Source organism: Geotrypetes seraphini, chromosome 3, assembly GCF_902459505.1.
Source record: "Geotrypetes seraphini chromosome 3, aGeoSer1.1, whole genome shotgun sequence".
Taxonomy (NCBI): Eukaryota; Metazoa; Chordata; class Amphibia; order Gymnophiona; family Dermophiidae; genus Geotrypetes; species Geotrypetes seraphini.
Genome location: NC_047086.1, coordinates 51,098,674 through 51,112,127, shown reverse-complemented (window position 1 = coordinate 51,112,127; position 13,454 = coordinate 51,098,674). Strand labels below are relative to the sequence as shown.

Sequence of the window (13,454 nt, the reverse complement as noted above, 5' to 3'; positions counted from 1 at the left end):
ACCAGGCAGAAGAGCAGATTCCAGCTCTGGTTTGCAAAGGAACAGATGCTGGAAGGGAAATGGAGCGGTCTTCTCAGCTGATTATTCTCTGGGTCCTCCCTGAACTCTGTAGTTATCCGTGGGATCTCCCTGGACTCCTCCAGGTCTTCTCAAGTCCTTTCTCTGACCCTCCATTGGCCTTTTCTGTCTTCAGTAGCTTCCGGTGCCATTTACCGGTCACTGCCGGTTGCCACCGTCCCAGGCCAGACGCCAATTGCCCACGTCCCAGGCCAGACACCACCATCCCTCTGCCAGATGCTCCTTAGATCTTGGCCGATGCTCCCAGGGTCTCTCAGGCTGCTTCCTCAGAAGTCTTTGAACAGCTCTCGGTGCAATCGCCAAGGGTAAATTCATATCCCAATCCTTACCAGAGGTAGACACGTACTTCTTCAGGATGGTGATGATGGTGCGATTCGCACACTCCACTTGACCTGATGATTGTGGGCGATAGGCTATGTGCAATTTACTCTTCATGCTGAGCATTTTCCGCAAGTGTTTAATTATGTCCATGGTGAAATGGGGTCTTTGGTCTGAGTCAACATAGAAACATAGAACATGACGGCAGAAAAGGGCCATGGCCCATCTAGTCTGCCCACACTAATGGCCCACCCCCTAACTACCTCCATGAAGAGATCATGCTCAACACACATGAGCAACCCCCATCTACTGAGCACATGATTCAATAGCAAGGTGGCCATGGTTTCTGCTGTACAATTGGGTGCAGAAATACACACAATCCATTTGATAAACAAGCAGGTGACAGTAAGCATGAACTTATTGCCATGTGTGGATCAAACCACAGGGCCAATCCAGTCAATCTGGATGTTGGACCAGAGCATAACAAGAACTTTGTTTCTTAAAGATGCTCGATGTAATGGTGAAGAGGGTTAGAATCGACAAGTCAGACAACCTCTGATATACAACTGCATATCTTGCCACATGTGGGGCCAATAGACCACTTGTTTCAGTGTTTCCTAAGTGAAGAAGTTACTTAGGAAATGTCTGGCACAGGGTTCATCATGAGCATGTTGTACTATGATACCTCTATAGGCATAAGGTACCACCCATTGTACAATGCCACGCTTACTCTTCCGGTAGGTCATGATGGATCGAAAATTTATCTCTGGAGGTATAAAGTATTCTAAGTTCTTCGTCCTTTCAATCTTCATCGGACCAAGAATGTTCCTGAGGACTCTGGATGAAGTTATAGAACTTCCTAAGGATAGGATCTTTCTGAGCAGTTACAAGATCAAATGGTGGGTCTTCACTGCAGCCCAGGAGTCTCGGCAAGTTGTTTTGCCTGACAGCAAGTGACACCATGCATTGGCAATGGTACAACCTCTGACCACTTCCATAATTCTCCTAACAAAGCACTTTCTTTGGCCAGTTAATCAATGAGGTCATTCCTTAGTTTGTCAGGACTGTCGACCATGGCATGACATTTTACTTTCTTCCAATAGATGGTCATATCATTGTATCGCACTAGTTGATCTAGGGTTAGAATCAAGTATCCATGATGGACAGGTTTTCCTTTGGAGTTCAGCATGTTGTTCTTCTCCCAGATTTGTAAATGTGAAACAAAATTCTGCCTTGCATAATCTGTACAGATGATCAGTTCCTTGTAAAGTTGACTGTACAGCAACCAAGGCCACAACAATCTCCACATACTGATTGGTCTTAGCCCCCAATCAATACTTCAAGGTCTCCATCAGTGCAGTTGGGTTCCATTCCATACCAAACCCACCTCAGCGACCAGATTGCATCCAGACGCTTGATGGAAGGCACAGCCATCCACGCAGACATTGGGAATGTCAGCATAGTGCATCTCATCATAGAAGTGGTTGCAATACAGTTCCTCTTTGTCTGGTGAAACATCAGGTTCTGGAATACCTGTAGAAGAGTCATGTAGTGCACAATCATGCAATTGTGCCATACCTTGGGTTACAATATTGCGATGTCTCTGAGAATATCTTACCTCTAAAGGTCATCCTTGGAGAGCCAAAGTCCAAGAGACTATCCAGCTACTGGAGACTAGACCAGTCTTGATCTGATCTCTACCCATGAAACTGATAGGCTGATGACACGTCTCTACAAACAACTTTTCTCCTTGGATATAACTCCGAAAATGTTGGAGGGCCCAAACAATAGACAGCAATGCTTTCTCACACTCTGAATACTTCTTCTCAACATCCATGTAGCCTTTGCTGGCATAGGCCACGACACGCTTGTCCAAATCATACTTCTGATATAAGACAGTGCTCATAGAATGTTTGGAGAATCCCAGGTCAAGGAAGAATTCACGACCACTTACGGGGTAGATGAGACAAGGAAAGCGGCTGAGCTGATCTTTCAGTTCCTGCATCACAGTTTCCTGGTCAGGACCCCAGGTCCATGGCATATCTTTCTTCAACAGAACGTCCAAGGGTCTGGTGATCACCGCATACTGATCTATGAATTATCGAGAATAATTGCATATCCTGAAAAATGAATGGAATTCTGTTAAATTGGTAGGTCTCTTTAGTTGTTATAGGGCCTGTACTCTTTTCTTCTGTGGTCGAAGACCTTCAGCAGAGATTTCCAGCATCATTGACCTTTGGCAAGGATCAACTTAGCCACATCTGCCTTCAGTTGTTGGAACACATGCTCTATTTCTTCCAAGAGTGCTTGGAAGTTACGACTTTTCATCAGGATGTCATCCACATAGACCAAAGTTCCACAGACTTCTGCATCTAGAAGTGCCTCGTGGAGGAAGATGTTAAACTCCACAGGAGAATTGAGAAATCCAAAGGGTGTTCTATTTCAAGTGTACTCTTTCTTCCCAAAGGTGAATGCCAGTTTTGTATTGATCTGAAGGATGTATAAATACAGTCCAAAAGCCAGACACTAAATCAAACGAAGGGTCAAAGTGAAATCTTGCACAAGGACAGGAATCGGCATATCTTCAGCATCCATCCGAGGGTCATCAAGGAACTGAAAGGGACTATAGCTGAACTGCTTCAACTAATAGCCAATCTATCAAACAAATTGGGAAAGATTCCGGAAGACTGGAAAGTTGCGAATGTTACGCCGATCTTCAAAAAAGGTTTGATGGGAGATCCGGGAAACTACAGACCAGTGAGTCTGACCTCGGTACTGGGAAAGATGGTAGAGGCGCTGATAAAGGACTGCATCATTGATCACCTTGACGGGCATGGTCTGATGAGGACAAGCCAGCACGGTTTCAGCAAAGGCAGATCTTGTTTGACGAACTTGCTGCACTTCTTTGAGAGAGTAAACAGGCAGATAGACAAGGGCGACCCAGTCGACATTGTATATATGAATTTTCAAAAGGTGTTCGACAAGGTTCCACATGAACGACTACTTCGGAAAATTGCGAGCCATAGAATCAAGGGTGAAATACTCACATGGATTAAAAACTGGCTGGAGCATAGGAAACAGAGAGTGGGGGTAAATGGACAATACTTGTACTGGAAGAGCATCACCAGTGGGGTGCCGCAGGGCTCGGTGCTTGGATCCGTGCTCTTCAACATCTTTATAAATGATCTGGACATTGGTACGACGAGTGAGGTGATTAAATTTGCAGATAATACAAAGTCATTCAGAGTAGTGAAGACACAGGGGGATTGCGAAGATCTGCAACATGACATAATCAAGCTGGAGAAATGGGCATCGACATGGCAAATGAGGTTCAGCATGGATAAGTGTAAAATGATGCATGTCGGTAACAAAAATCGCATGCACGAATACAGGATGTCCGGGGCGGTACTTGGAGAGACCTCCCAGGAAAGAGACTTGGGAGTTCTGATCGACAAGTCGATGAAGCCGTCTGCGCAATGTGTGGCGGCGGCAAAAAGGGCGAACAGAATGCTAGGAATGATAAAGAAGGTTATCATGCCGCTGTACCGGGCCATGGTGCGCCCTCACCTGGAGTACTGCGTCCAGCACTGGTCGCCGCACATGAAGAAGGACATGGTACTACTCGAAAGGGTCCAGAGAAGAGCGACTAAAATGGTTAAGAGTTGGAGGAGTTACCGTACAGTGAAAGATTAGAGAAACTGGGCCTCTTCTCCCTCGAGCAGAGGGGACATGATTGAAACATTCAAGGTACTGCAGGAAATAGACTTAGTAGATAGAGATAGGCAGTTCACCCTCTCCAAGGTAGGGAGAACGAGAGGACACTCTCTAAAATTGAAAGGGATAGATTCCATACGAACGCAAAGAAGTTCTTCTTCACCCAGAGAGTGGTAGAAAACTGGAACGCTCTTCCGGAGTCTGTCATAGGGGGAAAACATCCTCCAGAGATTCAAGACAAAGTTAGACAAGTTCCTGCTGAACCAGAATGTACTCAGGTAGGGCTAGTCTCAGGGCGCTGGTCTTTGACCAGAGGGCCGCCGCGTGAGCAGACTGCTGGGCACGATGGACCACTGATCTGACTCAGCAGCGGTAATTCTTATGTTCTTATGTTCACACCACTTCACATACCTGTGGAAGAGTTTGTCCAATGTGTAGACTAGCCATCAGATCAGAAAACTCCAAAGATGAAGTTCACCAGGGTTTGGACAATTTCCTGAAGGATAGGTCCATAGTCTGTTATTGAGAAAGACATGGGGGAAGCCACTGCTTGCCCTGGATCAGTAGCATGGAATGTTTCTAGTCCTTGGGTTTTGGTCAGGCACTAGGGACCTGCATTGACCTGTGAGAACAGGCTACTGGGTTTGATAGACCATTGATCTGACCTAGTAAGGCTATTCTTATGTTCTTATGTTCACATAGGCTCCCAGACGGACAAGACAATCTGATCCCAAACACATGGAAGTATATAGGCCCCGTACCACTGAAAAGTGAAGGTCAGAAACCCAAGAGTCAAGGGCAGATTACAAACCCCAACAAGAGGCTTGACATCATGGCCATGTACAGGCAGGACAGAGTGATTCCTGGCAAATGGAAAAGGTGTGCTTCCCTGGAGCTGCTGGAAGAGCAATTCACTGATCATGAAGATATCACTGCGGAACAACAGATGGGCCTGAACTGGGGAAGAATTCTGTAGATGAACTGGGACTGTCAAATCGTCAGCATGCTGGTGAAGTACAGCCAACAGATGAGGATGGGAGGAGGTATGACTAGACAAAGGGGAAGCTCGTGGGCATCGTCCTGTGTGTCAGCCATCACAGCAAGTGAAGCCTGCAGAACAATATCAGATTTCAGATTTTTCAGAACTCTGATAACTTAATGCATTCAGGAGACAGAATGACAGGAGACAGGCACCACCTCTCCCCCTCCCCCCCTCCAGACCTGGAAGGGACTGGCAGCACAGCTCCAGATGGAGTCAGTGTAGGTGCTGGGGCAGGAGTGGATGACAAGGATTCTGTCTCATCGGAGACGGATTCCAAGTCTGCCTGCAGGACATCAACTGTATTAAAGAAAGAAGTAAAACAGCAGTTTGATTGTCAAGGGCATGCGGCCCCGTGAAGTATTTTGTGTGGCTCCAGTCGAGGGCGGTGCAGTGTTTTCCTCTGCTTCCCCTGGGTGTTTACCGTCTTGCTGGCTCCCTCCTCTGTCTTACTGCAGCGTTTGTGCATTTGTGCGGCCCCAGAAATATTTTTTTCGGCCAATGTGGCCCAGGGAAGCCAAAAGGACACCCCTGCTTTAAATGATCACGTTCCAAAGCAGTATCACATACTGCTATAAAGTATCCAGCACAGAGTCCTGCTGAGCCAAAGCTTCCCGGACAGAAACAATATAAGAGTCCATTTTGAAAAAGCGTTTATCCAAGGCACAAGTCTGATCGTCAGCCTCAGATAAAGCCTTCTCTTTAGCATGCAGCTGTGCTAAATGCAACAGGTCCACAGAATGAATTTGTTGCTGTAGCAGAGAACAGTTGGCCCTTAAATCTTTTTAAGGCAGTATGTGCAGAGCGTAGCTCCTGCTGACTAGAAACAGACACAGAAGTCTAAACGGGAAATGAACTGTCTCACGGACTGTTCTAACTTAAGGCTAGATTCACTAAGTCCACCAATCAAGTCCCCAGCACTTAGCAACCCCTTTGCGACCCCCAACCCGATTCCAATCCGCACATGCAAATGAGGGGAAGGGCATCCAAAAGTAGGAAGGCAGCGATTCAACAAAAAAATTAAGGAAAACCGACTGGGCTGGCCGATCAAAAAAGAAGCAACTGCTGATGACCAGTCACTCACTTCCCTGCCGACTCTCCTGAGCATTCTCTCCTATGGGTTCCCTGAATTTCAACCAGCTGAGGCATCTCTCTTGCTCTCTGCCACCCTTCCCTGCAGTGCAAGCCCGTGGTTTTAAAGTGGGGCTGCACTGCAGGGAAGGGCAGGAGAGTCGGAGTGGCACGGTCATTTTGGTCTTCTTGCTTCAGTCTCTGCATAACGAGCAACTTGCATTAACCATGGGTTTGCAAAAGTTTCTTCCTTGTGCAGAGAGCAAAACTCGAAGGAGCACGGAGCGCATGCGCAGACCATCTACAGGCAAAGAAGATGGTCTACGCATGCATTGGGATTGCTCAGCAGCAATCCGTGCGGTCAGTGGGGGGGCATTCCTTCGATCGCCTCCATTTGAATATGGACCCCTAGTGAATTGGTTGGCCCTCCATGGATCGCAGAAGGATCGGACACAATCGGGCAGGTTAGTGAATCTAGCCCTTAGCCTTAGAGGCATGTAGGAAGTCTAGCTGGGATTGCAGCTTCTGGCAATTCTGACGTAAAACAGCTAATTGAGAGACAGCCTCCTGCTGAGCATGCCAGACATCAGCAGCTGAGCCAGGCTGAAAAACGCTTTATGAGTCAGCTCAGCATTCATTCAGAAGTGGTCATTAACTGTAACTGTAAATCTTCCTTCTGCAATTCTAACTCAAGCCGCTGCAGATCAAGCGATTGTAAATCATCTCTAGCCTGGTGAAGCTGGTCTCGTAAAGAATTTTGCAATTCAGCCGACACACGCCATGCAGAATACAGTGTGGTCTTGAACGCGAGCACCGCACAGACCCACTTCTGATACCACCTGCAAAGGCTGTATCTTGGCCGTTAAAAACCGTTGAAATACAGAACAATATGTGACATCGTCAAAAGGCAAGTCAGGAAGGAACAGTCTAATCAGACCAGCCAGATACGCTTGAGGGTCTGTGGAGAGAGATAAACACTTTGAGGCAAGGTGCACAAAGACCTGCTGTTCAAACACTGGCCAAGAAAGTGTAGTGGGCTGCAGAGATTCTGCCATGACACAATAAATAAACAAAATGAAAAGCAAGGACAGAAAGACCATCATGAGCCCTTAATCTGTAGGTGGTAATTAGTGCTATAAACTAATTAGTATTAATTAGTCCTACGGTATATGGCTCTTGTGAGTCTAGGGGAAAACACTAAATTATAAATTCAGGGAACAAACTTTTTGCTTGCTTCTGTGCTTGGGTAAACCAGACCCAGTGAGATAAAGAATACTTTTATTCAGAATTTTAGCATTTCATAGAAAAATAAAATTCTGGCATACAACGCTAAGATTAGATACATGCATAAATATATATATATATATATATATATATATATATATATATATATATATATATATATATATATATATAGCACCACTAGACAACATGTGCAAACACTTAGCAAATCTGGATCAGACACGGAATATGCATTTAGAAACTCAGATTTCCTGGAGACAGAAAATCATACAGCTAAGGTCTATAACTGAGCAAATTACCACATCCCATAAACCTTTTCCTTTCAAGCTAATGCCCGATATATCTAACCAGTTAAACAGTAGAGAAATTCCTGCTCTCACCATTAGTTTGTAGAGGGGCATCTCCACAGGGTGTGAAGAATTATCTCTTCCCGGGCAGCTAGCCAGAGGCATACCCAAGTCCTGCTGGTCTTCAATGGATTACAGCACTGCTGAAGTACTAAGTCTTGCCAAATGGTAAATGCCAGCACAATAGCTATCAGTCTTTCTTTTGTCATTCAGAGGAAAAGTTCACAGGTCTCTGAATTCAGATAGTCTCTCACTCTCTTCCCAGAGCAGCACCGCACAAGGAAATCTTGTTTCTGGGGCAGCACACAAAGTCACACAAATCTAAGGTCCGAACTCCTCTAGCATCTCTCTATGTCTCCCAAAAGTGCCCCCTTTCTTCCTCCTCAGTCTTAGATGTCCCCCCCATGGACCAATCAGTGTCATCCTGCAGGGGCATTCTTTGGTCACATAGCAGAATGATGAAGCTTGCTTACCAGTGTCAGATGGAACCACAAATCATGCCATAAAGATAAGGTACCAGGCATGAATTGTCCAAGTTCAGCAGATATAGTCTCTCTCCTACACACATTCTCCCAGGTAGCGAGGGGCCCCAGTGCTGGTAAAGATGACCTTGACTGAGCCCACACAGCTTATAAAATTCCAAGATGCTGCAAGTGGAAAATTAAATGGTTCTTGGCCTAAGATAAGCCACCAGCCTAAAAGGCAGGGTAGGAATAGGTTACTATGGTTCTTTGTGTGTCTAAGATAAACCCTTTGTATATTAACCCGCTTATTCTAAGAAGTAATTTGAACACTATCTTGGAAAGGACAAAGCTAATTATTTGGTTTGGGGGTTTTGTATTTTAGCAGACACCAGTCTTGGAACAGATGAAGTATATGATGACAAAGGATGTCACTGTGATGTGTCAGTGGAAGATCTCACCCCCTCTCTCAGAACTGTCATCAGAGCTATCAGGTTAGTGAAAAATACTGAGAAAAATGTTACCAATAAGCACAGTTACTATGTATTTATGCTCTTTTAATTCTAATAAGTTGATGTAATTTTTCATAGAACTTTCAAGAGATTCAGCCACTCTTTCATTTTCAAACTAACTGAGCTCTGGAGTAAGTTATTGCTTTCACTTAGAAGTTTAGGCCCCTTCATTTTATTTCGGAAAGCTCTGAAAACTTTCTTGTTCACTAAACACTTTGGAAACTAAGCCAGTCTAGATTACATTCTTCTTCTATATTTATGTACTATACTTACAATATTGTAAACTGAGTCGAGCACCTTTTTAGTTGAAGACCCAGTCTATAAAATTAAGTTTTAGTTTATAGTATTTAATCATCAGCATATATATTAAATGATGAAATATCATTTCTTAAACCCCAAACAATCCTCTGTTTATTTATATTTAAATATGTTCAAGATAGAGGCGCAGGACCTGGGAATGATAATCTGGTGATCTTAAGGTGGTCAAACTAATAGAAAAAGCAAAGGGAAAATTCACAAGGCTGCTTGGGTGCATAGAAAGAGGAATGGCCAAGAGGAAAATAGAGATGATAGTGTTTCTGTATAAGTCTCTGGTGAGACCTGATTTAGAATGCGATATGTAGTTCTGGAGACTGTACCTTCTAAAAGATATAAGTAGGATGGACTTAGTCTAGAGAGCAGCTTCTAAAGTGGCCAGTGATCTATGTCATAAAGCATATGGGGACAGACTTAAATTTGTATATTTTGGGAGAAAGGAAGAATAGAGACATTGAAATACTTCTGTGGTATAAATGCGCAGGAGGTGGGCCCCTTTCGACAAAGAAAGCTCTGGAACAAGGAGTCATAGGATGAAGGTGAAAGAGGAAAATCTAAGGAAGTATTTATATGGGAAGAGCGCTGAATGCATGGAACTGCTTCTCAGAGGGGGTGGTAGAAACTGATCTAAATTCAAGAAAGCATGGGGCTAGCACAGAAGATCTCTATGGGAAAGGAAGGCAGAGTAGAGAAGTTGGCATTGATGGACAGACTGGATAGGCCACATGCCGAGCAATATTCATCCCATAGTGGTGCCACATGTGTTTTTTTAAAGCTGGAAGCTACGTAATGAATTAGACTCAGATATTTAGTGCTGCCCCATATTTGGGAACCAGCATTGAATATCTAGGACTTTGGTAGTTCCTAGAATTTATCTGGGAACAACAGATATTCAGTGCCAGTAACCTGTCAGCTATCTGGGCAAGTTAGGACTGCTATATATGCGGTCCTATTTGCCTGGTTAATTATTCAGACAAGAGTGCCTAACTCCCAGTTCCACCTTCATTCCACTCTGATTTCTCTGGCACAGTTTGGAGAATGCTGCAGCAGTCAATGCTGGTATGTAGTGACACTATCTGGTTAAGTACCATTCTAGCTCAGCGTGACTTAACTGAGTAAGAGCTGTCCTGCTCAGTTAAACTCCCTGAATATTGACCTCACAATCTTTATCTACTGTCATTTTTTAAATGTTTCTTTCTTAGTTCTGAACTTGGGTTTGCTTGGCCTTATTTTGTGTCTAAAAACCTCACTGTAGGTTGCGTAGTAATGAGATCCAAAGCATGCAAATGTATGCAAAACAGCTCATTACTATGTAAACTGAACAACAGCAGTTTGCAGTGAACACCACAAGTCGTGTTACTCCTGGAAAAATACTAGCAACAAAAAGCCGGCAGTATTGTTATATCCTGGGAGCATCAGCCCACAAAGTTATGTCCAGTGCTCCCAGGAGGCACCTTAAAAGCAAGGGCATAGCAAGCAGCCTGGGTTGTTGGGGTTTTTTTTGGGGGGAAACAAGGATGGATTGAGGGGCCACAAATTTCCTCTCAGCTCTCCATCACCCTCCCTCCAGTACATTAAAAGCCTTACTGCATATTAAGCCCCCCATGGACCGCTATAAATGCCGGCTTTTCCTAATTATGATAGGGATAGCCATGCAAATGGTAATTTGCAATTGGAAAAATTACGATCGCCTTAACTTTCCTTTTTGGTGGGCGAGTTTATGCTTAAGCTATAGGTATGAGAAGATGAATGCTGATAATTTGGGGATAGCAATTTATTTAAATTGGTTTGGGGCCCGTTGACGTCTTTTATTACTTCATTATAGTTATCTTTTGTCTTTAATTTTTATTTCCTTACACATCCAGGACAGGGGGGGGGGCTATCTCTTTGGTTTATTCTTTGATTGAATGTGTTGGAAGGGGAGAGGGGATATTTTTTTCTCTGCATTGTTATTGATTGAATATAAGTGCTTATTTTAATTATTGATGTTGGTATAATTTCCTGCACTTTATATTAGTTTTGAAAATTTAATAAAGATTTTTTATTAAAAAAACCTTACCTTTGCAGCAGTGGTGTAGCGAGGCTGAGAGGCGCCCAGGGTAGTGGCATCTCTCCCCTTCCCTCTTCTCTGCCTCCCTCCCTCCTCCACATGCTCCTTCCCTGCCCCCTCTTGCCATGCACGCACCACTTCCCATTCCCCGTACCTATGTAATGTTCCTGGCAAGAACAGCAAACCCCCAAGCTGCTGTTGTGCCAGGGTAGGCTCCTCCTCAGATGTCACTTCCTAGGCATAAGGCCAGAACATGACATCAGAAGAAGAGCTGACATGACAGCAGCTTGGGGGTTTCTGCTCACGCCAGGAACATTACAGAAGTACGGGGGAAGGGAGCGGTGTGCACACATGGTGAGGGGGAGGGAAAGAAGTGGGGGGCAGAGAAGCACCTGGGGGGAACTGCCCTCCCCCTTACTATGCCATTGCATTGCGGATGGGGATGCCCAAGCCTTCCAGTCGAAAAGATCTGCTCCCCACCCCAAGGTTGCACAAGGAGTACCAGCACTGGCAGCTGGAAAGCACACCACCAACTTCCTTATTGCTGAGGCAGCTCCAGGTGGGTTGGGGAGGGGGCACCGCTGAGGCAATACCATTTAGGTTTGAGGGGGGGTAGGCCAGCAGTTTTCTTTTGGTAGGGCTTGAGCATCCTTGGCAGTCATTCAAGGATGCCGCAGTTTTGGAGGGACCTGAGCCCAAAGTGGCTCTAAACAGAGGACGTCTGGGTAAATCTGGACATCTGGTAACCCTTTGTCCTATAGTGGAAATGTCTATGGGAGTGAGAATCTTCTGGGGATGTGGGTGAAAATAGCTTTTCTGGAGGATCATATTCAGGGCAGCGGTGAAGAGCCTTTGTGAAAGGGGAGAACCAGGTATTCTTAAGGCCCCTTTGAAGCAATGTGTACAGTAGTCCTTTGTACTGTTATGCTATCACTCGCGTTCTCCACAAACAGTACTTCACAACATAGTCATTTATAATTTTTACTTATTCATTGGTCTTCAGAAGTACCAGTATTAGCCAATTGTTCATGGTGTCAGGTCAAAAGCGCGCCGGGACAAAGGCACGAGCAGACAATTGAGCGCAGTGCAGAGGCGCGCGCCGAAGAAAATTACTGTTTTTAGGGGCTCCGACGGGGGTGTGGGGGGGAACCCCCCACACTTTACTTAATACAGATCGCGCCGCGTTGTGGGGGCATTGTGGGGGGTTTGGGGAGTTGTAACCCCCCACATTTTACTGAAAACTTCACTCTTTCCCTGTTTTTCGGGAAAAAGTTAAGTTTCCAGTAAAATGTGGGGGGTTACAACCCCCCAAACCCCCCACAACGCCGCCGCGATCTGTATTAAGTAAAGTGGGGGGGCTCCCCAACAAACCCCCCCCCGTCGGAGCCCCTAAAAACAGTAATTTTCTTCGGTGCGCGCCTCCGTCTTGTGCTCAGTTGTTGGCGCGCGCCTTTGTCTTCCGCGATTATGTCTATGAACCATTGTTTATAGTACCAGTAAGTCACCTTTCCCTCCATCAACAACAGGAGACACCTTAATAAAATGTCATCTCTTGTTGCTATTGGACCAGTCTCACAATAAGATCTGTGAGATTTTGCAGCTTTTATCATGAGACTTATCCTGAAGTAGAAGGAGATGATGTCTTATTAACACCTTTCCTGCTGGAGATTTTAGATCAATTAGGTTTTTTCATGGGCCCCAGCTATGTCTTATAGTAGATGTACATTCCAAAAACTGACATATTCTAAACAATATATAGAAAATAAAAATTTTTTTTTTTTACCTATGTTTTCTATCTACTGTGGCTTAGTTAAAGGGGACCTTAAATAGAACAGCAATAAAGTAAGGTTTTGCCTTTCAAAGAAAACATGGGAATGTAACCTAGAGCAGCAATTACAAACCTGACCATTTTACTGGGCAGACCTGATGGGCTATTTCAGTTTTTGTCTGCCATTGTCTATGATGTTATTATGTGTGTATAAAAGTTTTATAAGCCAGTTTCTTGAGATGATAAATAGGTTTGCAAGTTAGCTTAAAATGAATCTAATGTTTATCATGCACAAATTAGGGTGAAATAAAGGTTTAAAAAAATAAGCATACAAGACAGGAACACTATAATTAAGACTTTGAAATATTATTCGCTGATATTTAGTAAATTTCTCATTGTTTGGAATTTAGTGCCTGCTGTGTTGTGTACTCCTGATTTTATCTGAGTCCAAGTCTATGAATCTTTGATGCCCCCTTGTGGTATTGGTAGAACACAGAAAACCAATTAGGTCAATATGTTAAAGTACATATTAAATGTGA

General features: G+C 44.5%; 1 protein-coding gene across 4 annotated transcripts in view; it reads left to right on the top strand.

Moving 5' to 3' along the window:
• Positions 1–13,454, top strand: part of KCNQ5 (potassium voltage-gated channel subfamily Q member 5) — a 919,416-nt gene that overhangs the window by 854,066 nt on the left and 51,896 nt on the right. For all 4 annotated transcript variants that reach the window (XM_033936063.1, XM_033936064.1, XM_033936062.1 and 1 more), the window contains one exon: positions 8,656–8,764. In XM_033936063.1, coding sequence (XP_033791954.1) covers positions 8,656–8,764 — 109 coding nt within the window. The remainder of the gene's footprint in view (positions 1–8,655; positions 8,765–13,454) is intronic.